Source organism: Lonchura striata, chromosome 1 (assembly GCF_046129695.1).
Source record: "Lonchura striata isolate bLonStr1 chromosome 1, bLonStr1.mat, whole genome shotgun sequence".
NCBI lineage: Eukaryota > Metazoa > Chordata > Aves > Passeriformes > Estrildidae > Lonchura > Lonchura striata.
The window spans coordinates 126,866,946-126,893,733 of record NC_134603.1 but is presented as its reverse complement, the minus strand read 5'-3'; the positions used below and the strand labels follow the sequence as shown (position 1 = coordinate 126,893,733).

Below are 26,788 nucleotides of genomic sequence, written 5' to 3'. Positions count from 1 at the left end.
GCTTATGGCTTGATGAGGCAGAGGATCTCATAAGGATAAAAAGTTCTTGGTTTTTATCCTTGGACTTTTGGGGTCTTGCCTTTTATAATTGTGGTTTTTGAGCTGTACTGGAAAACTGATCTGATCTGATTAAATTATGTGTATAAATATGTGTAAAATCTTGCCATCAGAACAAGGTCATCAAAGTAGCAGGAGCACACAAGAAACTCCTTAACATGATGTTGCCAGTGAAACCTGTGTCCCATCTGAGTAAATACCATTCTACTGATCAGCAGTGCAGCCATGCCAAGACTGCAGCAAGAGCTGTTTAGATTTAAATGTTCCAAAAATATGTTGTTTGGCACACATGGTCTTTTTTAGAAGATGGTCATATTTAGGATGCTGGAGAAATGGCTGTTCTCAGATTCATGCATGAGAAACACATTATTTTCCAATACCACTTGAGAAGAAATTACTGAAGGAGTTACTATGATCATTCAATCCAGCCCTCCACAGCTGCAGGTCACTCTGAATGAGCTACACAGCCACTAATGGTCTACTGACCACCTCTGTCCTTTCCTCTCCTTGCACTGCAGTCATATGAACAAACCCCTTTGTGGCATCCTGTGACAAGTTTGTGGTCTTTGGATCAGAAGGTAAAGTATCACAAAACATTCAAGTTCCAGAAAAAGAGTGTGAAAAATTAAAGCACATCCCAAACATTTTTGTTGCTGGTGCCTGCAATGCTAAATAAGTTGGCAAAAAAAAATGAAATGGAAGCCATAGGACTGTAAAAGATTGACTGATGAAATATTTCTGTTGGCAACCATCCTGGTGTATTTCCAGCCTGGCATTCTTTTTAGTAGGTATGCCTTGGAGATTTCCCCTTGCAGATATAGTTAGTTGCTCAAGTTCTCAACTTATTCTCTTTTGGGTCCCAGAATAGCATACTGTCTCTCTGAATTGCTGGAGGCTTTCTGCTGCATCTGAGAGGACACTAAATGAACAAAAGTACATACACAGATTTAGAGCCCAAGTCAATAAAATACTCGATCATCACGTTTTAAGTGAGACACTTGCTTAGATACCTTTTAGATTATTGTTGTTTACATCAATGTACTTGAGCTTTAGTATTTCATCTGTGGTGTGTGACACCAGTAGCTGAAAGTGTTTTAAATCTGTTTAATTTTTTATACACACACACATATGAGATTAATACATATAATGTCTTTATGAGAAATATGCTTTGTATGCCTGTAAATAGTGATTGAAAGAAAATAGTGTAATTAAATAGCTTACAGTAGCATTTAATTTGAAGTTTCTAAATAAAACCAGCTCTGCTGTGTTACTTCAAATAAATTATTCCTTAAATGCAAGGTGGTCACATATGTGCATAGTCCAAAAATGGAGACAAGCATTTTTTTAGAATGGTAAGATAATTAATATTATAAAACATAAGGATGTTATTTTTATAAACATTCTTACTGGCAATTAAAAAATAAAGCTTGACCAAACTTAAGCCTGTTTTGTCACACTGGTAATTAACTTATGTGGGTTTTTTTCAGCCCTATGATTACAGAACATCTATTTTTAGTTAAGGTGGTGCCCAATTTTGCTGCACCCCTTTTTCAGATAATCCAAAACCAGTCTCTTGGCTTTAGTTATCATCCTTTGTCTTCTGAGATGTGGAAAGCTGCTAATCCACGGCAAGTAAACAATTTGCTAACTGTATGTTCACTTTTTAGTTGCCCAAGTTTTCTGCCTCCATCTTTATAGCATTGTTTTTTTTTCTGGAATTCTGCCAGAGGTAAGGAGAGAAAATGAACAATAATATTAAAGATAATCTGGGTTGTGATTTCTTTATTAATTCCTGTAGACTTGGTCCATGCCACCTTGATTTGTCTACCTTTTGTCCCTGGATACTTTTAGCCAAGACTGCCACTTATCCTGCATATAGCATTATTTTGTGGGCTGCTGAAAATGCACTCATTTTTTTCATAGATTAATCATAACACTTTGTTTGGATTATATTCAGATTTTAAAAAATCCAAATGTCTGTACTTAGCACTGAAATGTACTTAGCAGTTTACTTCATTGGCAAGTGCTTTAACAAGAGGAGAAGGGACTGGAAATGAAGTGCAATCATAGCATGCACAGACCAGTCCACTGTGACTGACAACTTGTGTGAGACCTGGCTTGTGGCAGTGCTGATCCTCACATTTGTTGGCTGAAAGGTGTTGTTTTCCTGCCATTATCACCTGCCCTGCCACCCTGTGCTCTTGACTACCAAATCAGCAAGGTATGAAGTGCACAGATGACTGCTATGCTAATTTTAGAACAGGCCTTGAGCCCAAGTTTGACCCGATATTTTGAATGGTCAGAAGCTTAAGGTCATCGAAAATAGTCTGTCTTCTCTGCTCATGGCATTGGGATTCCAGCACTAGCAAGTTACTTTTCACTTATTACTTCATTTTTGGACTGCCCTTTCCCAGAAGCAATTAGGGTTGAAGTTATTACAAGAGCTTTCCCCTCCCAGATTCTTTGCAAGACATAAATATATCTTATTGAAGTTGGTTAGAATGGGAGTATTGTCTAAACATGGATTCAGTGTATTATCTTCCTGCTTCCCCATGCTTTTAATGCAAATTATCAGTGTTGACCTGTGCAATTTTTTAGCCATTGCACAGTGGTTTGAGGCTCAGAAAAATCTGGCAGGTTTTCTGTGAACAGTTCTCATTCTAGGAAACTTGGGCTTGAGACCAGCCTTGTCCCTTTGTCCTTGAGAGCTTGAGCACCCACGTCTTTCTGCTTTAAGCCAGAGATGGGGCAGATGAAGGACACGTGGAAGCAGCAGCTGCAGCTGCCCACATCTGCCTGCTGAGGTGTGACTTTGCTGGGCATTTGCTGTGGCTTCCCTCTCCGTTTGTTCCATCCCTTCTGTGGGATCCATGCCTAGCAAACTGAACATTGCAAGATTTGGCTAAATCAGCTTCAAGGATAGCTAAAAGCCTTCTTAGGGGTGGTTTGGCCTTAGGATTACCAGCTGGATGCCTGTATTCACAAAAGTTGTTTGTGCCATATTTTGGCAGTGCTGTACATAGTACATAGTACATACTGCCTTTACATAGTGTAAAGGTATTTTCAATTGCAGTAAGTAGCTGTAGTAAGATTTTCAAGGGATTTTCAAAGTGGCTTGCTTAGCTAAAGGGAGAGGTTATATTTACTTGGAATGTGTTGTAATTTCCATTTCAGAGTTATGAAATTTTGCTTTCAATTGTATTTTGATTTTTCCCCCTCTTGCAATCTATAAATGTGTTCCAGAAAATTAAGATCATATTTCTCCTCAGAAGGAATGCTGGTTCTACTGAAGTCAGGCAAAATATTTACAGTTTACCCAATGAAGTCACAGTTTCATCCTTTTAAGATTGCCCCAAATTCACCAGCAGTGTAAAATCAGTTCCCAAGGAGGTGAATATTGATTACATTTTGGGTTGCAGATCTATTCCTCATCCAAGTTCAAGAGGATGAAGAAAATTAGATGAAAACTGGATCTAGAGTTGCTGAAACATTTTGAAAAAAGCCCAGAAGAGGGTTGTTGCCATCCTGACCCAGCTAACCGTGAGGATTTTGTGCGGTTTCATAACAACATTATTGACCAGTATGAGATATGACCTTTTCAGAGCTCAGCAGTGGTCAATTTGTTACTGCTCTCAGGGGAATGTTTGTGCATCCAACACTGTTTCTCCATATGCTTGAATGCTCCCCTGTGAGGGGTGGAGATGCTGGCAGAGGAAGGAGATCCAAGCAGGCAGCACAGTGGGAGAAACTGGTGTGTGCCCACAGCTGAGCACATGGTCTGGCATCTCAGGTCCATTCTTTGGCCCACACATTAAAAAGGCCCTTTTTAGTGCTGTATGTAAAATGGCTTTTCTTGCCCAAGCTTCCAGTGGCTTGTAGTGACAGTTTTTAAACTTTTTCTAAATTTAAGAAAACATTTTTTTTTCAAAATCTGCATTGGTATCTATCTATTATAAATCTGCTATAAATCTACTATAGCTTTATAATCTGCTTGTAATATATTATGTAAAGCCACCTCATCACTTCACAAATCCAAGCCTGTATTTAGAAAAACCCTATTTTTGAAATCCAATTATTTGATGTAAAAGGGCAGCTTTGAATAGCAAAATGAAACAAACATTTTGTGGGTTCTTTTTTTTCCCCAAAGGCTTTTTTCCCAAGTTATTTACAGTGCATTCCATTGTTCTACTCTTGTAAAAACTTTTCCAGTATCATAGGAAAGTAAACATAGTTTGGATAAAAATAAAATAAAATTTAAAAAATATTAAGCCTCTAATTTTCAGGAGAGGATGATTTCAAATAATACAATTACTTCTGATGCAGGAATAATTAGTTTAGATTGGTATATATTACTATAGAATGTATTATTCTATCAATTCCATCAATTAAGCAATACTTAGTAGTTCTTAACAGTGTTGAAGGTACTTGAAGTGGGAACTGGCTGGTGGACTTGGATGTACTTATATTAAGGATTGGACTCAATGATCTTAGAGATCTTTTTCAAGCAAAACAATTCTATAATTCCACCTTCATGATCTGGCTTTTTTAGCCTTAAGAGATAAGACCTGACTTGGAGTTCTACAACAAGACTTGCCTTAAGTTTGACATATAGAACTGTTAAATTTTATTTTCAGAGACATGGTCAATACTGATGTAAAGCTCATTTGGAAGTTACTGCAGTGTTTGAAGCATGCTTAAAATGTATATCCACCTCTGGCTCAAATTTTTCTAAAATCAATTGATTTTTTTTTTAAGGCCTTATTTCTTAAAAGAAAGACCATTTTATTACACCACTGGACTTGCCCTGTGTATTGTAGACAATGACAAGACACCCCTGGGCTTCATCAATAAATTTAATATCACAGGCCTTTAGGTTTCCAGTTTTCAAAGGTTTTCCCAACCCATTTTATGCATATGCAATGTCTAGTCATCCTCAGTTTTTCAGCATTCTTTTTCAAGTATTTACACTGGGAGAAGTTACAGTACCCCAAGATACTGTGTGAAATGTACATCATCTCACTGCTATTATTCAGTGTTATATTTCCAAGGATTTTATTGGCCTTTTTAATCCTGGTGTAATCCTAGGAGCTTGTATTTGGATGGCTGACTTCTGCTATGATTCCAAATCCTTTGCATTGCCATTGCTTTCCACAGTTCAATTCTCCAGGCAGCATGCATGGCCTACATTTCTTGTCTTAAAGCCAAAAAGAGTCACTCAAACCCCGGGCATATATTACAAGCTAGAGATGGTGCTCCTACTGCTTTTCCAGCCATAGGGATTTAGTAGTCTATTGTCCAGGAACAGTGACCAGGTGATGTGACCTGCCAGACCACCCATGATTACCCATGCAGTGCAAAACCCTGCTCATTAGGTGTGCAACAAGCTTGAAATGCCTGGAGGATGCTGAACATATTGGCAGCTGTCCCAGGTGATGTGCTCCAGGGTTCCTTTGTGCATGTGCACCCAGGTGTGCCTGGTGGAGTCAGGAGCAGCAGGCACAGCTCCAGTGTCTCTAAGGAAAGTGGGCATAGCCATGAAGAGCCAGGAAATCTCATATTGCTCATGTCTCCTCTAAACTCATTAATGGCACAAAAGGGACAAAGTGCTTTGCTGGTCTGAGGCATTTATTTGTCATTTATCTGATGTTTCTTTGGCTTGTGTTTATGTGCAATTTACCTCAGTCTTACCACAAAACATGGGGGTTTTAGTTCCAACCTGATAAACACCTTTATCAACAGAATAAATTAATTTTGTATGTTTTCCCTAACCTGAATATTTATTTACTCCATAGCTCTATATTAGTGTTAGGGTATTTTTATTACTTGAGCTTTGTGATTCAGGAAAGTTGAATTTATGAAGCCTTTAAGCATATGCTTAGCTTAGGCCTTGTGCTTATAATCAACTATGTGCTGTTGAGGTGTTGACCTGAATCTGAGACTTAATTTCTAGTAGATTTATTTATGTGAACAAAAAAAAATTGTATTTTAAGAGGAGAAAGGGGGGTGATGTCATCAACTAGTTAGAAAACCCCTGATCTAATTTGCATGAGAAAGATGCAAGACTCTTTGTATTCTTATACAAGAGATGATAAGAGAGCCATACATTTATCTTACAGAGCACTTCTTATCCTCAGAACTTTGTAAAGTTTTACTCTCCCATTGTTTGTCACAAAATCCCCTAAGCTACAGATATGCCTTTCTTTGTCCCAGAAAATTCCTTTGAAGCTTGAATTGAGCTAAAACACTAGAATTGCAGTTTTCTCCTCACTTAAAAAATGTCCATCACATGGTTTCCCAGCCCTGCAAAGAAAAGTACCGTGTATTGCTGCACAGGTAACGCCAAGTCTTGCTACACAGAGAACTGGTTGGAAACGTTCCTGTACTTTGTATTTCTAACCAAAGCACATGGACTAACCAATCCATTTTAACTCCTCCAGGGACTTGGAATATGGTCCTTTAGTTCCAAGAGGGAGCAGGACCAGACCATTACAGCATCTCCCCTGATTTCTTGCTGCTCCCAAAGCATCTGGTTCTCTGTGGTAATAGTCTTTTGCTGTTCATTAACATGGTTAATCCTCTAGAGTAAGCTGTAGTAATTTATGCTGGATGTTTGGGTTTCACGTGGTACTAATGGTATCTAATGAACTGTGGCTTCAGAAACATCTGTTCTATACAATAGTTAATTTTTTTCTTCCTTTTTTTTTTTTTTTTTTTTTTAAGCCCAGTGATTAGATTCACAAAAATAGTTAGGAAGTCTTTAGGCTGCAAAGATTAGAACTCAAACCTTCAGTACTGAAATAGGCCAAATTTAATTCTACTCATGCTACCTTAATTTAGCTCCCACTTGTTTATGAATTGCTTGACATTGATGCATGTTATTACTCCCTGCCTTTTCACTTGCCAAATGAAAAAGGGACTGAAAGAAGGTTGAATGGGACACCTGTAAGACTGCAATGTCCTCATTTAAGCATATGACTAGAATCTACAGAACATCTCTTTTTTTAATGTGGTCAATATTTATGTGATACAACTGAGCAATCTGATTAAAAAATCTATGCAAGTATTAATTTACAAGTAAGAAAACTGCAAAAGTTGAAACTAAATTATTAATATTAATGAAGACAATTCTCCAGAATAACATGTAAGAAATGAGGTATGCTAAAAATAATCAGTAATATACTGTTTGTACTTTGAAAGGAAAATAAAAATTTAAAAAATAGAAAAAAAGACAAAAGTATTACTTAATTATAATGTTGCAGAGTAAATAGTGCAGTAGAAATCCTAGCTCTTTCCAATTTGAGGTCTTAATTTCTTAGTCTTAATGTTGCAGTAATGTGGTTCCCAGATTTAATTTCCTTATATTTATTTGTTTTTAACAACTCAGAGGGAAAATAAGAGAAACACATTGTGAAAATGCTATAATGAGATCACAGTGCTACTAACATGCTTTACATTTTCTATAAAGTGGCTAACTGCATTTAGAGTCACCTCAGCAGCACTAAATCATTTCAGCAGTTTACCCTCACCACCAGCGTCATTAAATTTCTCCAAGTTTAGGAAATGCATTTAAAAAACAGAAAAAATCCCCTCATGTTCCTGTATGAAAATGTCACTTTATAACATCCATAGCTTTAAAAATAAAAACCAGATTTTCTTCAGGCATGAACCCTTTATCCTTCCCCTGTGGGACTCTTAAGGAGCTCTTTAAATTCACGTGATTGTGCAGTTAAAGTCTGGGCTGACTCAGCAAAGTGTTTAACTATGTGCTTAAATTCTATTGCAATCAATAGAATTTGAGCATGTGCTTAAATATCATGTTGAAAAGGGATGGATCTACACATGTGTTTTAAACCTAAGCATGTACCAAAGTAGGCTTATACTATGTCAAAGCAAGTAGGAAGAATTCAGGTTGTAAAACCCTTACATTTGTGGTGACTGATTTCATAAGTAAAATATTTGTATATAGTTTTTATGTATTGTCTAAAATGTAAAAAGCATAATGCTGTAGTTATTATGGTCTGTGAATTAGTGAACATAAGACAGTTTATGTCAGTTTATGTCTGTCAGTTTAAAATACGTACCTCAGAACTAAGAACAGTTGCAGCTAAATATCAAAATGTACATTTTCTGCTCTTGAGTAGTTTGCTTTTAGTTACTGAAGTATTTTAAGTCATTTAGAGCTGTGAACATTATCTTTTAAAATGCAGCTACATATATAAGAGGTTATAAACACATACGGGTACCTAATACCAGATCCCACACTCCACAGTTTTCCATGTTCTGACCTGTTTTTAACTTATTCCTCCCGTGTTTCCCTGTAATATGAAACTTGATTATTTTGAGGCGCTGAATCACCAAACAGCGTCATGTTCTGTTTGGCTGAAGGGCATGAAGCAATTCCACTTTTTCTATTTACTCCTGTCTATAAAAAGCTTTTTCTGCATTAGAGGAGATTTCTGTTTCTGCCAGTGATGCCTCTTTCACTGTGTTAAACTTCCCTGTACTGTGGAAAGGCCACATATTTCCCACAAAACAATAGAGTATTTTTATTTTCCAGAGAAAATGTTTATGATACTAAATTGCCAGCATTTAATGATGCAGTGGTATGTGTTGTGCTCACCTGCAATCTTGCACTGCAGCACCCTACCTGTCCCTGCTCATGCCCCTTTGCCGAGCTGGGTGCAATGCCAGCTGCAGGGCTTCCCTGCTTCCTCAGTAGGGAAGAGAGATGCCAAGGAGAGCAGGATAGCAAGAAGTGATAGCTACAAACTTGAGGATTCTGTATGGAAAACCCTGGCTGCTGCCTGCTGTTGGAGTCTCTCCCTGTCCAGGGGGCAGGTCTTAACTCTCAGCAGGACCAGGTGATTTGGCACGTGAAAGATGAAAGGGTTTGGAATGATGGGAAGGCTTGAGCCACAGACTTCCTAGGTGCCATCAAGTAGCCAAACATAGCAGGAGTGTCACAATAATTTGTTATTCGGAATCTTTTCTTCAGTAACACAATTGTAAGTATATTAAAAAATATGCTGCCCTTAGCTATGATCTGTCATGTAAGCATACAGAAGATTCTTCACCAAAAGGCAGAAGAGAGCCCCAGATACTGGGCAAATTTTTTTGTCTTCAGGAGCAAAATATTATATTGATGGTTGAGAATTCTATAGATTTCTAGAAAGCTCCAATACGGCTTCTGTGTTGGCTTCTTGATTATGGTGAGGAATCACATCCCAGGGGCCCCTGTTGCTCCTGTAGAGCAGGAACATGGGAGCAGACTTATAATTTTGGTAGGAGAGTAGTACAGTAGTCAAGCTGCTGTACCATATAGATAGCAACAGGCTTTGGTCACTTGTATAAGAAGTGCTGTGAGGCAGGGTAGGACTCTGAGAAGTAAAGTACCGTCTGTAACACTGAAATGAAACTAATCTGTGTGTTGGTATATTAATGATCAAATGAGATGCAACTTTTGAAATACCAGTATGAAAAATGGGCTTCACATGTGTGAAACTTGTCAAACCACAGAGGAGCACGGTGCTGTTGTCTGATACGCTGTCAAATGCTGCTCTTCTGAAACCACATCATCTTGGAGAACTGAAAAAGACGCTGTGTAAATTGCCTAATGCTTCTAAAAATAAGCGTGAACTACTCAGCCTCTCTCCAAATTTTAGCAAGCCAACCGAATAGCGCATAGTCGGTAAGCATATCTAACATGCTGTGCCACAACCGGTGACTTACTATAAGAATTATATGAAGCATGCTAAATACGGAAAGGCTGCTTATAGCTGCACGCACAAAACCCGGTCCGCGCTGCCATCTGCCCCTCCTCTGCTCGCCCCGGGCCGATGAGCTGCGGCAATCGCCTCTCCGGCGGCGGCTGCGGTCCTGCCGGGAGCTGGCGGCCGCCCGGCTCCCTCCCTGCCAAAGCCAACTGTGGCGTAGCCAGAGAAACGGGCAGCAAAAATAGCGCGGCAGGATGGCTGCGCGTGGGCGAGGCAGAAACCACATCGCCAGCAAAACCTCCCAGCGTTATTTTAGGACCGATACGGGCAGAGGCCGTGGCGTTTTGCTCTCTTTTCACTAAGCACTCCCCAGGGGAGGGTGAGGAGGGAGAGGGGCGCAAGTCTCGGGCGCGGACCGTCCCTGTCCCACTCCTGCCTTGCCTGCCTCCTCCCTGGCGTATCCCCAGGGACACGGGCTTGGCAGGGGGAAGGGATTAATTGCGCCCGAGGCCGGGCGGCAGTTTGAAAGACGGGGACCGGACAGCTGTGTTTGCTGTGGTATTTTTAAACGCATTAATGCAGGCTCCAATCACCCGGCCATGCTTGACCTATTTTTGGCTCAGGCCGGCCATTGTTCTATTTCTGCCGCCGCTGGGCCAGGAGGGTGTCAATTCAAATGCAAATGAGTTATCGCTGTCGCTCCCGCCAACTTCGCCCAGCCGCCTGGCAGAGGGACAGCCGGCCGGGAGCGAGAGGGGCGCGGGCACGGCAGCGCGGGGCTAGGCTGGGGTCACCTCGGTTAAACCTCCCGCGGCTCCCGCTCCCTGGAAAGGTGGCTTCTTCGGTTTGGTGGTTTGTTAGAGGCAGTTCCCCCCACCCCTGCCCTGCCAGGAAGCCCAAAGCGCAGAGATATTTCTTCATTTCTTCTTCCACCTGCCGCTGGCTGCCCGAACGCAACTGCTCAAACTCGGCAGCGCTCAGCCCCCCGCACGCTCACGGCTCCCTTCCTGCGGGCGGGGGCTGCCGACGGTGGATTTGGGCTTTTCCTTTCCTCATAGATACTTGTGCAAATGCTTAAACACTGCTAATTGCCGAAGCATATTATCTTACAACCCTCGCTGAAGGAGGTAGGACCGCAGAGGGTCGTGCCCGACGCCCATGTGCAAGTGCAGTGATGAATCTCTTGTGTAGCTGAAGTGCAGACCAGTTGGAATATGCTGCAGACAATTTACGAGAGTGAATCGTGTTTTTCCTCAGATGGGGTTTCTGGACGTGAACAGCTCTTGGCTCAGCAAAGAATGCACAGTATGATCAGCTCAGGTAAGAGACAGCTCCGTGCCTTAGACTTGAGTGGCTGACCGGGAACGTACAGCCTAGCATGACAAGAAAACACCTTTCCTTTTAAGAAGTGGCTTTATTTTTTGTGGGCTTTGCCTAAGTTCTTGTTATATAATTCTGGTAGTATTTTTGATTGCAGTTGCTGCTTTTGCAAGGAATTTGTCTCCTTTGGTCTGCTGCTTTCTAGACGCAGCAAAATACTCACAGCTGAAGTCGAGTTTGGGTTTCCTTGTTTGTTTTGTTGCGTGGTTGCAAAATAGGGCTCATGGTACAGGCTTGTTCACAGGAAGAGCCTTCCTCAGACAGACCTTGTCAGGAGGCTGCATTTAGAGCCCCTTATAAGAAATTCTAGTCATATGTCTATTGTAAACAGGATTTGCTCTTTCTGTGAGTTTCCTTTTCTCTAGTTTGCATATGAAGGGAGTTTTATACCAATATATTTCTGTTTTCATTACAGTGCTACTGCAAAATGTCTTTAGACTGCATGGTTTATTTTGTTCCTTTAAAAATATTTGTGAACCTGGCCATGCTAGTTACATGTAACAACTCACTGAGATGTAAATTGGATGTGTTATTTCATGAAGGTATTTCAAAGCTGCTCAGAAAGAACACTGCATGTTTCCTCATGTATTTCCAGCTACCCCTGTGTTTTCTAGTTTCTTTCCTAGCTCTGTTTGAGACCTGCTACTGAGGATAAATTAATTTGGAAGAATTGTTGCCATTTAATTTAGATGGGCTAAAAATGTCAACATCTCATGTAGTCCACTCTTGCCTATTCTCTCCTAAAGTTAATTCCAATACAGTTTTCATTGGGATTAAACTCTTGTATATTAAGGCACAGTGTTTTCCAGTTTGTATCTATTTAACCCTACATTACTTTGTTTTTCAGAAAGTGTTAGTTTTATAGGAGATCCATATGTGGAAGACAGGATGAATCGGTTGCATGTATTTTAATCTTAGTTTGTGTTTTCTTTTTCTTTTTCTTTTTCTTTTTCTTTTTCTTTTTCTTTTTCTTTTTCTTTTTCTTTTTCTTTTTCTTTTTCTTTTTCTTTTTCTTTTTCTTTCCCAGAACTTGAATGACCTTAATTGTTAAAGATAATTATGTATGTAGATCATACCTCTATTCACATATTACCTGTTTCAGTACACCTGTTGAGCCTATGTCTGTTTGTTTTTTAAAAACTGTTTATTTTCCCACTTTATAGAAAAAGAGCTAAAAGTTTTACTTCTGCTCCTTTCTTACATACAATTTTAGGTTGTTGATCACCAATTTCAGCTCTTTTGTCAGGGACACAAATCAGGTGAAGGCGCATTCATAATTATGAACAACAAAGCTCTAGCAAAGACTGTGGGTAAGAGCAAAAGTTTTCCTGGAAGTATTACAGTTCTTCTGCAAAGCCATTTACAGTGTCAACCTCTTGTTCAAGAAATGTTGCTTTGCTTTATTGCATTTCTTCAGTTTTCCTGAGCAGCTCAACAGGTGTCCAGTGCTTTTAAATTGGTTCAAGATAAAGCTGATTGTGTCTTCTCCCTCTTTTTGGCCTTTGTTGCTGTTGGAGTTTTCTAGTACTATGTCAAGTTGAAATTAATGGTTCACAAGTGAAAATTTAGGGGATTTATCTCACTACGCTACCCTCTAACTGCAAACTAATATAATAGTAATTTTTAAATTTGAAACTCAAGACAAAGAGATGATTTTCTGTAATTTTATAGCTTGTCTACATTGGAAAAAAGAATATCATGTAACTGTTGATTTGTATCTGATAGTACATTCAGTAAGTCCATACAACATACACCATTTCTCCTGCAGTGCCGAGTAGAGGTGGGATTTAGACTAAAAACATTCCCTACAAAAGCTTATTCAATAACATTATCCAGATAAAAGGTGTTTAAGTATATATATATGTGTATATATATATGTGTGTATATATATATATATATGTATGTATGTATATTCTGTGGAACATAAAATATTCCTCTGTGTTTCAGTTGGCCTTTAAAATATGCAACTAGAGTACAAGTAGTTGACATTATACATAGTCTGCAGTTTCAGTTCATGTCACATGAAACCTCAAAGCCTGGTGCTGCTGTTGCTTACCTTCATCTCCCACAAGTTCAGCATCTTGCAGGATCAGTTCTGATAACTTTTCATTGTTTCCATTTATGATGCATATAGGGAAGAAATAGCTAGGGTATGACAGTATGCACTAGCATTTGGAGAAGCCGGAAAAAGTAATTTGAATTTTCTTTTTCACAATGCTCTTCCTTTAGTTATCTTCGCTTAAATGTCTGTGACTTATATTCTGGTTAAAAAGTTGTGTGTAGTTAAGAAAATAGCAGATCCCTAAATGTTTGTGCCTTGCACCCTTGATGTGCTTGCTCCAAAGACTTAAAGAATAACTTAAAACAGCCAACAACAGTCAGATTTTTAGGTTTCCTGGTATCCAAATACCTTGCACATATATTATGCAAGTGATTTTAAACTGAGCTGGAGAGATCCCCAAGAAGACAGGTTCACTGGTCAATGGATTGCATTTGCAAAGCAAAATGTCTAAAAAATTTCTGACAAGAGCAGGCATAGGAAATACTTCTGTCATGAGAATAATTTCTCCTGGTATTCCCCCAATTACTGCCTTGCCTGTCTGTCTCCATCCTTGCTTGTAAGTCATACTATGAATGAGATGATCTGGATAGGTACCAATCAAAAGTCTAATTATGAATGGAGCAATCTAGATCGGCGCTGACTCAAGAAGCTGTGTAATTTGCAGACACCTACACCTTACTGCAGAGAGCAGTTTCAGCTGTCTTGAGAAGACTCAACTAAATTCTCCCATATGGTACTGTTGCTCTAAAATGCAGCAGCAAGTGCTGTGCATCTTTATTTAAGAAAATGATGTTGATGTATTCTTATTTGATACCATAGTTATTTTAACTTCACATTTACAAAATAAATCTGGGGTCTAAAGCCTCTTATTTAGCTAGAATAACTATTTATCTATTCTGTCCCTTTTACTTTACACAAAAAACACTAAATTTCCATGTGTCTGCAGTGCTACAGTGGATCCTAACATTCAGCTGGCCTCTGATCATTCCCCAGTATAGGTAACAAACTTTAAGTCCTTGAAAAAAAGCATTTTGTGCAGCACAGTCCATGGGAAAAACACTCATTAAAATGTGATTAATAAGTAACCAGTGAAGGACTAAATTTCTCAAATAGATGGTAGATATGTGAAGGAGAAGGAAGGACCTACCCAATCCAGGTGTCTGTAGATGTGGGACTTTAGGAGTTCAAGGGGATAGCAAGCTTAAAGCTTGGCTTGTCAATGAGTTGACAGGTGACCTGAGCAAGTTACACAATCTTACTTATATCAGCTAATCCTTCTGTGAAACACAGTAAATGATACCTACCAGGATCACAAATCAATAGAGCAAAACTCTTCTAAAGGTAATGTAACAGTTCAGAATGATTAATTTGACTGTCTTCACCTACCTACAGGCTTGTAAAATACCTTCCATTTCACAGGTGTCGCAAGTGGATGTAGTGAATGTTTATTCTCTGCACCAGTCAGGAAATGTAAAGTGTGTCACTCAAATATAAATGACAGAATTACTGCTGCACATATCATGCTGTACGTGGGTTGACAGGAGCTCATGACGTATCTTCCCTCAGTAAACCCCAGTGTGCACAGTTTGTCCTGTATGTTGTCTCTATCTTTTTTTTTTTTCTGAACAAAACCTTCACCTGCTCACCTTTTCCTGTGGAGAACCTGCAGAAAGCAGGTTCATATAAGTTTTGCTCTGATATTCATGAAAAACTTGACATAGTTGCATATCTCACTCAGGTAACATAAACTTCATACAGATACCAAATGTTTCATTTATGGTATCTTAGGCAGCAACACTTTGGAGAGAGCAGAAAGAATGAGAATTGATGTGCTGGGCTTTGTTGTTCTTTTCAGAGTAATGAAAAAATTGAGTGTGGAAATTCAGTATAGGGAAGTTTTGGAGAACAAGCAGAGTGGCATTTTTTATGCCTTTTGTAAAGGTGAGGTAAAAGATAATCTGGTTCTTCATAGTAGTAGCAGAAGTATTTTAATTAGCTGTTAGGGAAGTGTAAGGCCTTAGTCATATACAGTTAATACAATGAGAAGAAACAGACAACATAGACCTGCAGGTCTTATGTGGTTATGTGATTTTGTGATTTTGAGTAGAGGCTCTGCCCTGCAATATATTCTGGAGAAGACTTTGGTTGTGAATTCAGTTGAAAAAAATCATGGTAAAATGAAAGGAAACTGCTTTTTCTCTTTTATGTTCTGAGTTGATATTGAATGCAGATCAATGTTTCAAATTTCATGTGTCTAATGCTGTAACAACTCATGCTATAACATTGCCTTTTCCTTTGCCTTTTCCTTTTTTTTTTTTTTTTTTTTTAATTCCAGTCACAGCTTCTCATGCTGTATGGTTACCTGATGGTCTTGTTTTGTGTTAGGAGGTATATTTATAGGTTGTGAGAAAAGCCTGAAATTCAAAGTACAAGACTGACAAGACTAGCAAGTTAGAAAAGCTGGAAAGTAAATAAAAAACTATGCAAAACATTACTTCAAAACCTCTTTCAGTGCTTTTCAGAGGCCATAAACACTGCATTTAGTACAGATGTTCTCTAGTACTGATGCTAGGACACTACTCCCCTCTCTTCAGTGTATTGAACTAAATCTCTTTATTGGAAAACAGCTTTTTATTGCAGTCATTTATTGCTTTAGCTGTTTGGCATTATAACATGTATTGGTTTGCACTGCACTCAAGCACACAGCTCCAGCCAGTCTTCCCTTCTATAAAACTATGTGCAGAATACATTTTGTTCATTAAGGTTGCTCTCAATATGTGGTGTGCTTGTAATACTTCTGCTGCCAGACCCATGTTTCTGTGCTGACTGCCCAGCCCCTCTCCTCTGCACTGTCTTTGCAGAGAAACCAAAGGCTGGGAAAAAGCAGAATAGATAGATAGTCTGCAAAATAAACACATTCATTTCAGGTTTTGGTGGAGATGATGGGGAGATTTCAGATGTTGTTGCATTTTAACCTTTCCCAACTACTGCTGGGGAGTAGAGTTTTACATGTTGGGTACAATACAAAATACCATAGAGAAACTAGTTGGCAGATATTATTATTAAACACATAAAAATCTAAAATGCCCTGTTCTGTGGATCTCTTTAACAGGCTGACTCCTCTGGGTCAGTTATTCTTAGCCTAGTTATTTTCATCTTATGGCATTACAGGTCTAAGATTAGCCTGTTAGGCGTTATCATGCCATCTGAGTTACCTCCTAATATAACTGTACACCGGAATGATTATTTATAGACAGAGCATTCTGTCATTTTTGCTTTATTTCTGGTAGTTTAAATAAAGAAGAGCAACATTCAAGAAAAACCACAGATTCCTTCCTGCTGCCAAAACAACATGATAACTGCCTGCTGAGGGGCAGGGATATTGTTTAAAATGTGTGCTTGCAGCAGATGCAAACATCTTACCTCTCCTACAATAAGATATCACCAGGTACCACTGCTTCTGTCTGTTCTGGAGGAGGGAGAGGGGTGCCAGATTGATGCACCAAATGACAGAGCTGAGATGGGCTTGTGGCTGCTGAGGAGAGCAAGGATAACCAGGTGCTATTTTTAGAGGTCGGCTCTGTCAAGCTCTATGTTCAGTGTGAATATGTCACATATGCACAAAGCTCCTCCAAAATGGACCCATCTAGTTTTGTTACATAAAAGTGATGTCTGCTGTACAAGTAGCCTTCTATGTGATTTTCACAAGACATAACAGGAAGCCTCAGCAAATTGACAATATTTATTAAAGTGTTCTTCATGATTGCTACACAAACATTTCTTCTCAGTAGAAAAACTTTAAATCTGAAGCAGAGTTGTTGTTCAAGAACACAGTGAGGCTCATTCTCTCCTAGGGAAGTTCACTGGGATCTTTGTGTTTGTATATGTATAACTAGGAGGAAGCTTTTAGCTTTTAGTGGCAGTTTAGTAAAGAGCCACAAAAATAGGAAAGAAGCAGATCTTCAGCTGGGTGTCAGTACAGCCTCTGCCTGCTGTTATTGCTCAGGAAGCAGGCAGCTGACAAAAAAGGGAAATATTAATGGATTATAATTATCTAATGAATTCCACCTCTTTTAGCTTTCTGCTCTAAATAAATGGTATGTTTCTGTCTTTGTGCAGATTTTGTATGTAATCAGGGGGCACCTGATTTGTTCTACTTTAAAATGTTACTGGTGTAAACAGGCTTGCAAAATCAGTGGCAGCCTCTGCATGGCTGAACCAGTGCTGGTTTAACTCCTATTATATAATAGGCAGCTCTTTCAGCTCTTTTTTTTTTTTTTTTTTTTTTTTTTTTTTTTTTTTTTTTTTTTTTTTTTTTTTTTGTCAGCCAGGCAGCTCTCTGCATGACTGTAAAGGTACTTTGGCATTTAGTAAAATCTGAACATAGCCAACACATCTGTTTTATTTGTTTGATGTCTCATGGTTGTAAACTCCTTCCAGCTTGTGGAGTATACAAACATGATGAGCTCCAAGAATTCATGCCTTTTGCAGATAAATGTGCTAGAAATGCAGGTTGCTTTATTCTGATGTTAATATGTTCTTTCTAGTGATAAGACTGAATATCATCAGAGAGAGACAAGAGAAGTAACAGAATTAATTCTTTGAAAATACCAAATATATAAATCATGTTTTTACAGTCAAAGACTATTGTTCCTCTTTCATGATCCCTGTGGTTGAAGGTATGCATGCCACAGGGAGGAACCACAGTTATTCAATTTCAGTGGAGTCTGGAATGGAATCATGAGCAGGCTTAATGTTAATTTAATATTTTCCCCCAATTGTTCTGTTCTTAATCCAAGTTTCCTTTTTCTTTCTTGGTGCCCAAGGCCACCTCCTTGTTGGTGTTGTGCAGTAACAATATGAAAGAAAGCAGGGAAAACAGACTGTTAGTGTAGTGCTTAATCTTACCTAGAGACTCTTCGGAGTTTTGTATTAATTTAGTAAAATGTTAGTGTTGGCCTTTTTATTTACCTGTTCATAACTCCATTTTCTCAGAGACAGTAAGTTCTTGCTTCCCTACATCTACTGGCTTGATCTCTAGATAAATATCTTGGTTGAAAATGTGTACTTATCCTAAGCCTCTTGAAGTCTTTTTTTTTTTACAGACACAAAAATGAAAAACTCCTGGACTCTTCAAGTTTTTTATATTCTAATTTGAATTTGACCTTGAAGTTTTGGAGTGCTTAAAAGAATATATGTATTGCAATATCACAAAGAATCATAAAGTAAAATAGCTAGATTTTTTGAGACGTTATGCTAACATAAATAGTGATGGAATTAGTATGAGGCACAGAATGGTGTTAGAAATAGCAAAAGGAAAATAATCAGTATTCGTATTTTTACTGTCTTTATATTAGCATATATTTATTCCATGTAGGCACATAATGTTAAAGGACTATATAGAAATTTCTAGGATGTTTCAGAAGGCTTATCCTAAAAATACTTGCACAGCAGCTGCTGAAATCTAGTGGGACCTAAATTCAGGAGAGCATTTTACCTTGGTCTAGTAGCACTCCAGCCTGTGTCATGCATATGCTCAAACTGCTCCAAGCTCCAAAAAGACATCCTCTCGTTCCCATGCACACTTCTGAAAGTTTGCATCCATTTATTTGCTGTCACTATTTTTTCTTAAGGATTTAATTCAGAAGAGGAAGAAAGCTTTATTCTGTCATTTGTTTTAAGTATTGCCAGTAGTTATCACAGTAATAATTCCATAGGATATAGTAAGTTTTAGTTAGGTTTTCTCAAGGAGTGTGAAAGAAGGACTGGCAGAAGAGAAAGATTTGAAGAACTTATGAGAGAATTTTATAAATGGAGTAGTAGGGCATAAATGAGCTATACAAGCACTTCCTATGTTAAAATGCTGTTGTGAGGGAGGGTGGGAAAGGCTCTGAAGATGTAAGAGAACTATGTGGGAGGTGGAAACCAGGGGATTATGATGCACAGTTCTAACTGTCCATGAACACAGGAAAAATATAGTTGAAAACAGTTAAGAAAGAAATCAACTGAGATGAGAGAAGTTTCTGTCAAAGAAATCTCTAATGCCATCATGAAGAATACATGGGAAAGTATGAATATTTTAGAATCAACAACCCAGGTTGTTTTTAAAAACAACCCAGGGCTGTGTTACTCCTGTAATGATACATAAGCTAGTATTCAGGGATTTTTCTTGCCATTGTAGACATTCTTTTTCTGTTTTCTTGGTCTGAGAATGAGGTTTGTGAGAGGGAGCAGTATAGGACACAGATTTTGTTTATGCACGTACTGCAAATTCTGCTGCATCTCACCATCCTTAACTCCTTTCCTCCAAATGCAGCTCAGCTTTCCTGGAGAACCTGCAGAACAATCTCAGCAGAGCTTTGCCATAAATTTCCATCCCTGTGTCAGCTGCACCACTGCTGTCTTGCCTTTTCTTCTTGACCTAGTAGGCAATTTTCTGAGCTCTGTGCTGATTATTTTCTGGTTTGTTTGGTTTTTTTCTTCTTGTGCCAGTGTATACAGGGTGATAATGGGGCATCTGGAGAACTAACTAAGAAGGGAAATTACAAATGCCAAAATCAAAAGGACATAGGCAAAGAAATAAAGAAGTGCTAATGTAGCTGAATTAAGTAATGGTGATGCTATGAGTGATTAAGGATACTAAAACTGGCACAGCTATTTTGTTTAGAAATTATATGGTTAGGAATGGGCATATTTAGGAAACAATTACCCTTGGGCTAAACATTTGAAACCTCATCTAAGAAAGAATGCCTCTCTCTGGTTACTGGTCATCCATATCTACTTGTCACTGGTATGCATTTACAAAGATATATATATATATATATGTACATATATATATATATATATATATAGCCTTATCACCAGTCTTACTCTGCCTCTCCTCACTGAAGACACTCAGGTGAATGAGTGTCTGAGGCAAAGTGGTTTTCCTTCTGCAGGCCTAGTAGCCCAGCAGAGGCAGATGCACATTCCATAAACCTCCTCATCTGTCTGCACTTCTTCATCTGCACGTACCCAAAGGTGTGCAGCAGCACGTGTTTGTCCCCAAGAAACTCATTCTTAAGGACCTGTCTTTCTTATTTCTTCTAGGGCATACTACTACAGGTCTGTTCTGGTAGTGATTAGGAGATCTAGGCATATGGCTGGTTTTAAAACATTAGCAGCCAAATAGTCTTTAGTGTTGTTCTGCAGACTCAGAAAGACATGAGTGAGTGTAGAAATATCAATTATTCCTTTCTTCTGGGCCCTCATTCTTCTGCTGGACAGTCACATCACTTGGACCAACAGTGGTATTCACGTGTCCATTGGGGCTGGTGGAATGAAGAGCTGATCTTGGTTAAAAACATGACCCCCAGACCCCCGTGCCACTGCAGTGGGTGCCGCAGTGCAGGGAAGGAGGGCATCATCCTTGGGGTCAGGGGGGCCACGAGTGGGGAAGAGAGGCACAACCATTCCTCTCAGCTTCAGCTATGGCATACGGTGGCCCCTGGAAAATCATCTGGAGATTTCACCTTGCTTCTCTCAGCATTTTGCAGGACAGAGCCTAAAATTTCACACTTAATTAGCACATTGTTACACTCCAGCGAACTACATAGCACTTTATCATTAAGTATAATTTCTGCTAAATTTGTCCTGTGAAGTTGTCAATAACTTAACTTTCATCATCCATGGGGCACGCATTATCTGTTAATGTGAAAGGAAAAAATCCTAAAAATGTACATTGTTTTGCATTAAATATGATAACTATGATATCTATCTTTACCTTAGCAACCTGCACCAAAACTGAATGTACAGGAACCAGTAGCTGTCTTTGTCTCAAAGCTGTATCAGTACTAGTGCAGTGTCTGGTCCAGGAAGACCTTCATGGCTCTTGGACTCAATTTCTGGTCCATTCTTTATTTGTTGAGAAAATGGTTTACCAAACATTCTCTTACTGTAGTCCCTCCTATCCTCTAGTTTTGTAACCTAAGTGTGCTTTGGTATGTTCTTAGACTTCCTAGACAACTGGAAATCAGTAGAATTCAAGTTATGGGAGAAAAAAATTTCCTTTGTCTGATGCTGTTTCCTGGTCACTACTCAGGTACTGTTATCAAATACTTCCCAATGTAAACCAAAACCATAAAATAACTAACTGACATGCTGACATGTTGGCAAACACAGATCAAAAGGACCATATAATTTTCCCAGTTGTTGCTATAAATTTCTTACTGAGTGCAGTTTCAAGCTGAAGGCACAGTTTTAGTCTGGTGGCTGGCACTAGGCTATACAGACATATTTTTTTGGATCAAAACCCTTCAGAACGACTGTGCTCTCACAGTAACAGCCAAAGTAGAAGATGCCAGATCTGAAAGGAGAGAAATTTTTCACTGCTATTGCTTTGCTGTGAAAGTCTGTTCATCTGAACTGGTGACAGCCACAAACTGTGCCCTAGTGACAATCGCATAGGAAATAACATGTTGTGTCCAGCTCTCAGGAGGTGGTGTTTGACTAATTGTCCAAACCCTCAGTAGAGAGAAGAAAACTCATCTTTCTCCTCAGATAAGCACAGTCAGATGCTTAAACTTCATGATTCAGAATGCAGTTATAAAGTCTACCTGAAAGACAATAGTTACTTTCTGCAGGAGAGGAAGTCTGTATATATTAATCTTACATTTCTGCACTAAATCTACTTTGTTTTTATGTAACCTTTACTTGCACTCCCCAGAAGGCCTGTAGTTATGCAAATAATTCTCATTTATAATATAGTTTTCCTCTTCCATTATAGATGGATGGATGTTGAGGTGGATATAAATAGTATGTGTTCCATGAAAAAAATGCATAGTCGTGCAAATGAAAATCAGACTCTTTCTACTTATGGTAGTCTTCCCAAGCTCTTAATCATCTTAAATCCAATTAGTATTTTCCTGTTTCTTGTATGACTCCCTTTGAGAGGGGGATAACAGAACTGGAATAATCCCGATGACAAAGCCTCATTGATGAGTATGAAAATTTACTTTTATCCTGCTTTCAGCACTTTTCAGTTTTGGATCTTGCTGTACATTGACCACATGTTGTCACTGAGCTGTCTGCAATGACAACCATCTGTTTTTAAGGTTATATTAAGGTTAATGAAGTACAGTAAGGTATATTCTGCTCATTCCTCACAGTAGAAATTACTGTGCACATGCAAAAAATGAGTGAACTCTTGTATTTTGTTTCCATATGACAAAGCTTTATTAGGACCTCTGGCATTCCTCAGAGCCTTCCATGAAATATCCTGAAGAGATTTGTTTCATCTGTGGTTTTAACCCAATCAATCTTTTTTCCATTATTCTTCTTTTCAGACTACTATTAAAATAGCAATTACTGTTGCCTCACTGCACTATAACCTTTTCAAAATTCAAAAATAATATTTATTTCCCTTCTGCTTTTTATCTTTAAAACAGTTTGTGATCAGCTATGCAGTTCTTGTATCTTCACATAAAGTTACAGAACAGGACACAAATTCCAGTGAGACACCTTGTGAAGGCTGTTTTGCAAGTCCAGAGAAGTCTGTGGACCAGATCCTTAAATGGTACCAAGTGTCACAGCCCCAGTAAAATCCCAGCCCTTTTTCAGTCACCATCTTGTTAACCCTTTGAAAGAATTTTTTATGCTTTTGTATTTCAAAGTATACATGCAATTAGAATTCAAAGCTCATAACTGCATCTTAAAAAATCAGTTTGCATCAAACTTGATTTGTTCCCTAAATGTCTATAGCATTAAAACAAATCAAGTTTAAACAAAAATTGGCTCAGTTGTGGCTGCTAATGGGGGATACAGTTTCTTAAAGAACATATGAGCAAAGAATATCTTTCCTTTTTTTTTCTTTTAAAATTACATACATGGCTCTCATTTGGCTAGAATAATTTTTGCTAAGAAAAAACATTAGAAATTTTACATTCAAAATAACTAATTTAAAAAGTATTGGGAGATTACAGCAATTACAGTAGTTTATGCATTTCAATCTTCACTCGTGTGTTCACAATTATAGCAGTATAAACAGATCATATTGAAAATGAACTACTTATTTTTTTGTTGCTGTTTCACCACTCATTTGCAATCCTGCCTGTAGCTGTGGTCCGAAGAGTTTAAAATGAAAAGAAAATATAAAGATTACAAATCTGATATAAATACTAGAGGATAAAACATATGAAAAGGGATTAAGGGAGCTATATTTATAGCCTATAACAGAGAGCTCAAGGGACGTGGGCACTGGCTATAAATAACTTCAAGGTAATAATATAAATGAAGGAAGGGAATTATTTGTTCTCAAAAGATGGTATAGCATGGAATAGTAGCCTGAAGCAAAGAAAAGAATAGTTTAGATGTTAGAACTTTTTTGTCTCAGTAAGAGCTATGGAGAGCAGAAACATAAATAACTAAGGTAGGAGGCTGAACCAGAAGCACCAACTGCAGCTATTCGGCTACAGATTAAAATTACTCCTAGAGAAGTTGTGTTACAAAATTCACAGGGTTAGACTTAGTGATGCAAGTGGTTTTTTCTATTTTCTTACCTGTTACATTTTATAATGCCCACATTTCATGGTATGTGTTAAATTTCTCATGAACATTCCTTCCAAGATTATTGCGCATCTCTAGCCAGATTAAGGGTAAAAAATATTATTATTAAATTATAACCTAATTTATTAGTTGAATTTAAAGTAGTATTGTTTTCATCAAAGTAGTGGAGTTTCCTGTTGTAATTTGTTCTGGACTGAAGGAAGAAGTTCCTCTGTTCTCAGCAGTGCCTAGATGAGATGGTGGCTGTTGAGCACTGTAACCTCAAGTTGCTGTGTGAATTGTACATGATGGTGTCAGAACACGGGGCATTTCCTGGGTACTGCTGACTTCAGTAGCATGCAATGGCTTATGTAGGTTGGGTGCTGGCATGGTCCAAAGTGAACTCTTGATACAGCCAGGAGACATAGCACAAGCCCCAGCATAAATTGGAGTGTTGTAACTATCCCATTGCCTACAGCTGTAGATCTCTCAAAACAATAGGGTTCTAGTCCAGGTCATCACTTGGACGTGTTTTTCTTGGTTCCTCCTTTCTTATAATGTGTCTGAGGGGCTTCTTGGAGCTGGACATTTTATTTTTTGATTTAAAAATTTTGCATGAGATTGTTTCAGTGTAACCCAGGTAGAAGAAGTCATATCACACCTATCATCAAGAACAATGCAGGAGACTTGAAAGACTCCAGTTCTTTCAAGGTGGTGTCAAATATGCTTGAGAGTATGTAAGTGAGTAAAAGAGGGAGAAATCAATTTAGTAAAAGAGACAAACAGCACAGGTATATTTGGACCTCTACAAATTACTTTTTTGGTCTAACTTACTGTGGCTTTTTCAGTGCTCAATAGTCTTTTGTATGTCATGAGAACAATACAAAAACCTGAAGCGTTGCACTGTTAAATTAATACGGCAGCTGTTTTTATCTCTGCTTGTCTAGCATGTAATCCACTGGGCAATAACAGTTTTGAGGGACTTACAGTTTTAGTTATTATGTGCAATAACCATACAAAATATTGTCTGAGTTAATATTGATCAAGTAACATAGACCTGTTTGGCATACATACATAAGTGTCTGTATTTTTGCAAGAAGGGGAGTATAATGTCTACTCATTCCTGCCCAGTATTTCATACTCAATAGCCTTATACTCCTGCATCATTAGCACTACTAGACATTCCCACTGCTGTTAAATCAGGCAGTCTCCTCTTGAATTATAGGCTTTTAGGCACACCTGAGCCTGAGGTTTTTAATTAATATTGGACTGGGTTTAGTGTATAATAGCTCAGAACACGTGCCTTAAATTTCTCAGCCATTTAGTCAATATTTAGCTCTTTTCCCTGTCTTTCCTCTGTACCTCTTAGCTGTTAATTTTTGCAGCTTTGAATAATCTTAATAAGGTAATTAATAATATTATTTCATGTGGATAATAGAGAAAATTAATATCCTCTATGATAGAGGACAGCATTTGATTTTAGACCTACCACCCCTTTTTGTCAACCCTTTTGTGCCACACTCCAAACCCATGTTGCCTCTTTGCTAGATGACAGCACTGGAAGAATAACTTCTCACCCAAAGGCCAGCCTTTGAAATCTGGTATGCCCCACATGCAAGGTGGCTCTGGAGGTATGGTGCTCTTCCTGGATTTGAGATATGATTTTAAGAGAACGCTGGTTGTAGCTCGTGAAGCAGTGGTAATTTGATCTTTCACCTCTGCAGTGCAGGCACCATAACCTTCAGGAGCAATTTGCCTTGCTTCACTCCGTGGTCTTTAGATTGTACATGCCAGTGTCTGAATACCGACAATTTCCTGGGTACCAATAATTTCACTTAGATGAAACAAATGTACTTTGGGAAAGATCCAGCTTTTCTAAGAAATTAGATTTCTAGGAAACAAGAGATCTGTTTAATTTATGAAAGCTTCAGTATAGAGTTGTGTATTTTCAGTCTGTATAAAATATTCGATTTCTTAATTTTTCTTTCTTCACATGGCTTGTCATGATCTTTTCTTCTGTAACCTTTGACTCTGTCTCTCTTCTTGGGGAGGTTGTAACTCATGTGCCATAAAAGGTGTTTCTCATGGTTTTCTCTTCAGGATGACCCATATAGTAGACAGCAGAGCTGCCTGATGTCTCTGCTTGGACTTCCTTGAATTGCATTGCTTTATTCTGTCAGAAAAACTCAATAGTGTTGGGACATGATGACAGCTACACAATGGTCCTTGTACAAACATTCTCCCATCATGAAGGAAATGAGGTGAAAGTGTTAATAATCTGTCTGACTTGGGATTCTTTGGCCTGAAGAATGTCTTATGTGTGTAGGATTTATGTTATTTATGAGGCCCCTGTGCATTAAAATAACTTTGAGGCCTGTTGAAAATTGGAGTGGACTAAATTAAATTAAGAAAATATTACTCTTAATTTCCCAAGATTATTAAGATGGCACTGGCATGCTTACTTTGATTTTTCAGATGAAAGAATAAAGAAAGCATTCTGCAGCCCATCAGATTTTCAATCATTCAATATGATCAAAAGTCTAGTTATTTCGTATTTCAGTATTTAATGTTTGTTATGTTTTGAATGCACTGTCCATAAATATTTTAATATATTTTTCTGCCAAGAGGCATCTGTCTTACACTATAAAAATCCTTCTCACTTTATTTCATCTTCTTGACTGACAGTATCCCTAGTTTCCTACTGACTTTTTCAAAGTTAAATAAAATTAAGTCAACTTTTTTCTTAATTTTTATTTCTATTGTCTTCTTCCCTTTGTTCTTTCTCCATTCATGCAAAGCTATGAATTTAATCACAAGACTTTTGGAAGGCTTGGATTCTACCTTAGCATGGTGAAACATATTTTTTGAGGGGAGAAGTCACCAAATGAGGAAAAAAAAAGAATAGAAGATAACTTATGATTTGGGACAAAATTATTTTCATTTTGTCTATGCAGATTGTGGCATTAATTCAAATTATTTGGATAATTTGTCAGAACATGTGAACAGCTCTCAATTATACTGGTAACAGTCACTTTCTCACAGTGTTCCTTAGGGC

At 38.3% G+C, this 26,788-nt stretch overlaps 1 protein-coding gene across 14 annotated transcripts in view; it reads left to right on the top strand.

Annotated features, from left to right (window-relative positions):
• The window catches only part of HDAC9 (histone deacetylase 9), a 458,209-nt gene that overhangs the window by 170,834 nt on the left and 260,587 nt on the right, over nucleotides 1–26,788 (top strand). For 10 of the 14 annotated variants that reach the window (XM_077787596.1, XM_077787608.1, XM_077787592.1 and 7 more), the window contains exon 1: nucleotides 10,616–11,090. The exons of 1 other annotated variant lie outside the window; for it this stretch is intronic. In XM_077787596.1, coding sequence (XP_077643722.1) covers nucleotides 10,985–11,090 — 106 coding nt within the window. In that variant the 5' untranslated portion in view covers nucleotides 10,616–10,984. 3 more of the 14 variants (XM_077787612.1, XM_077787610.1, XM_077787599.1) reach the window with 3 other exon arrangements.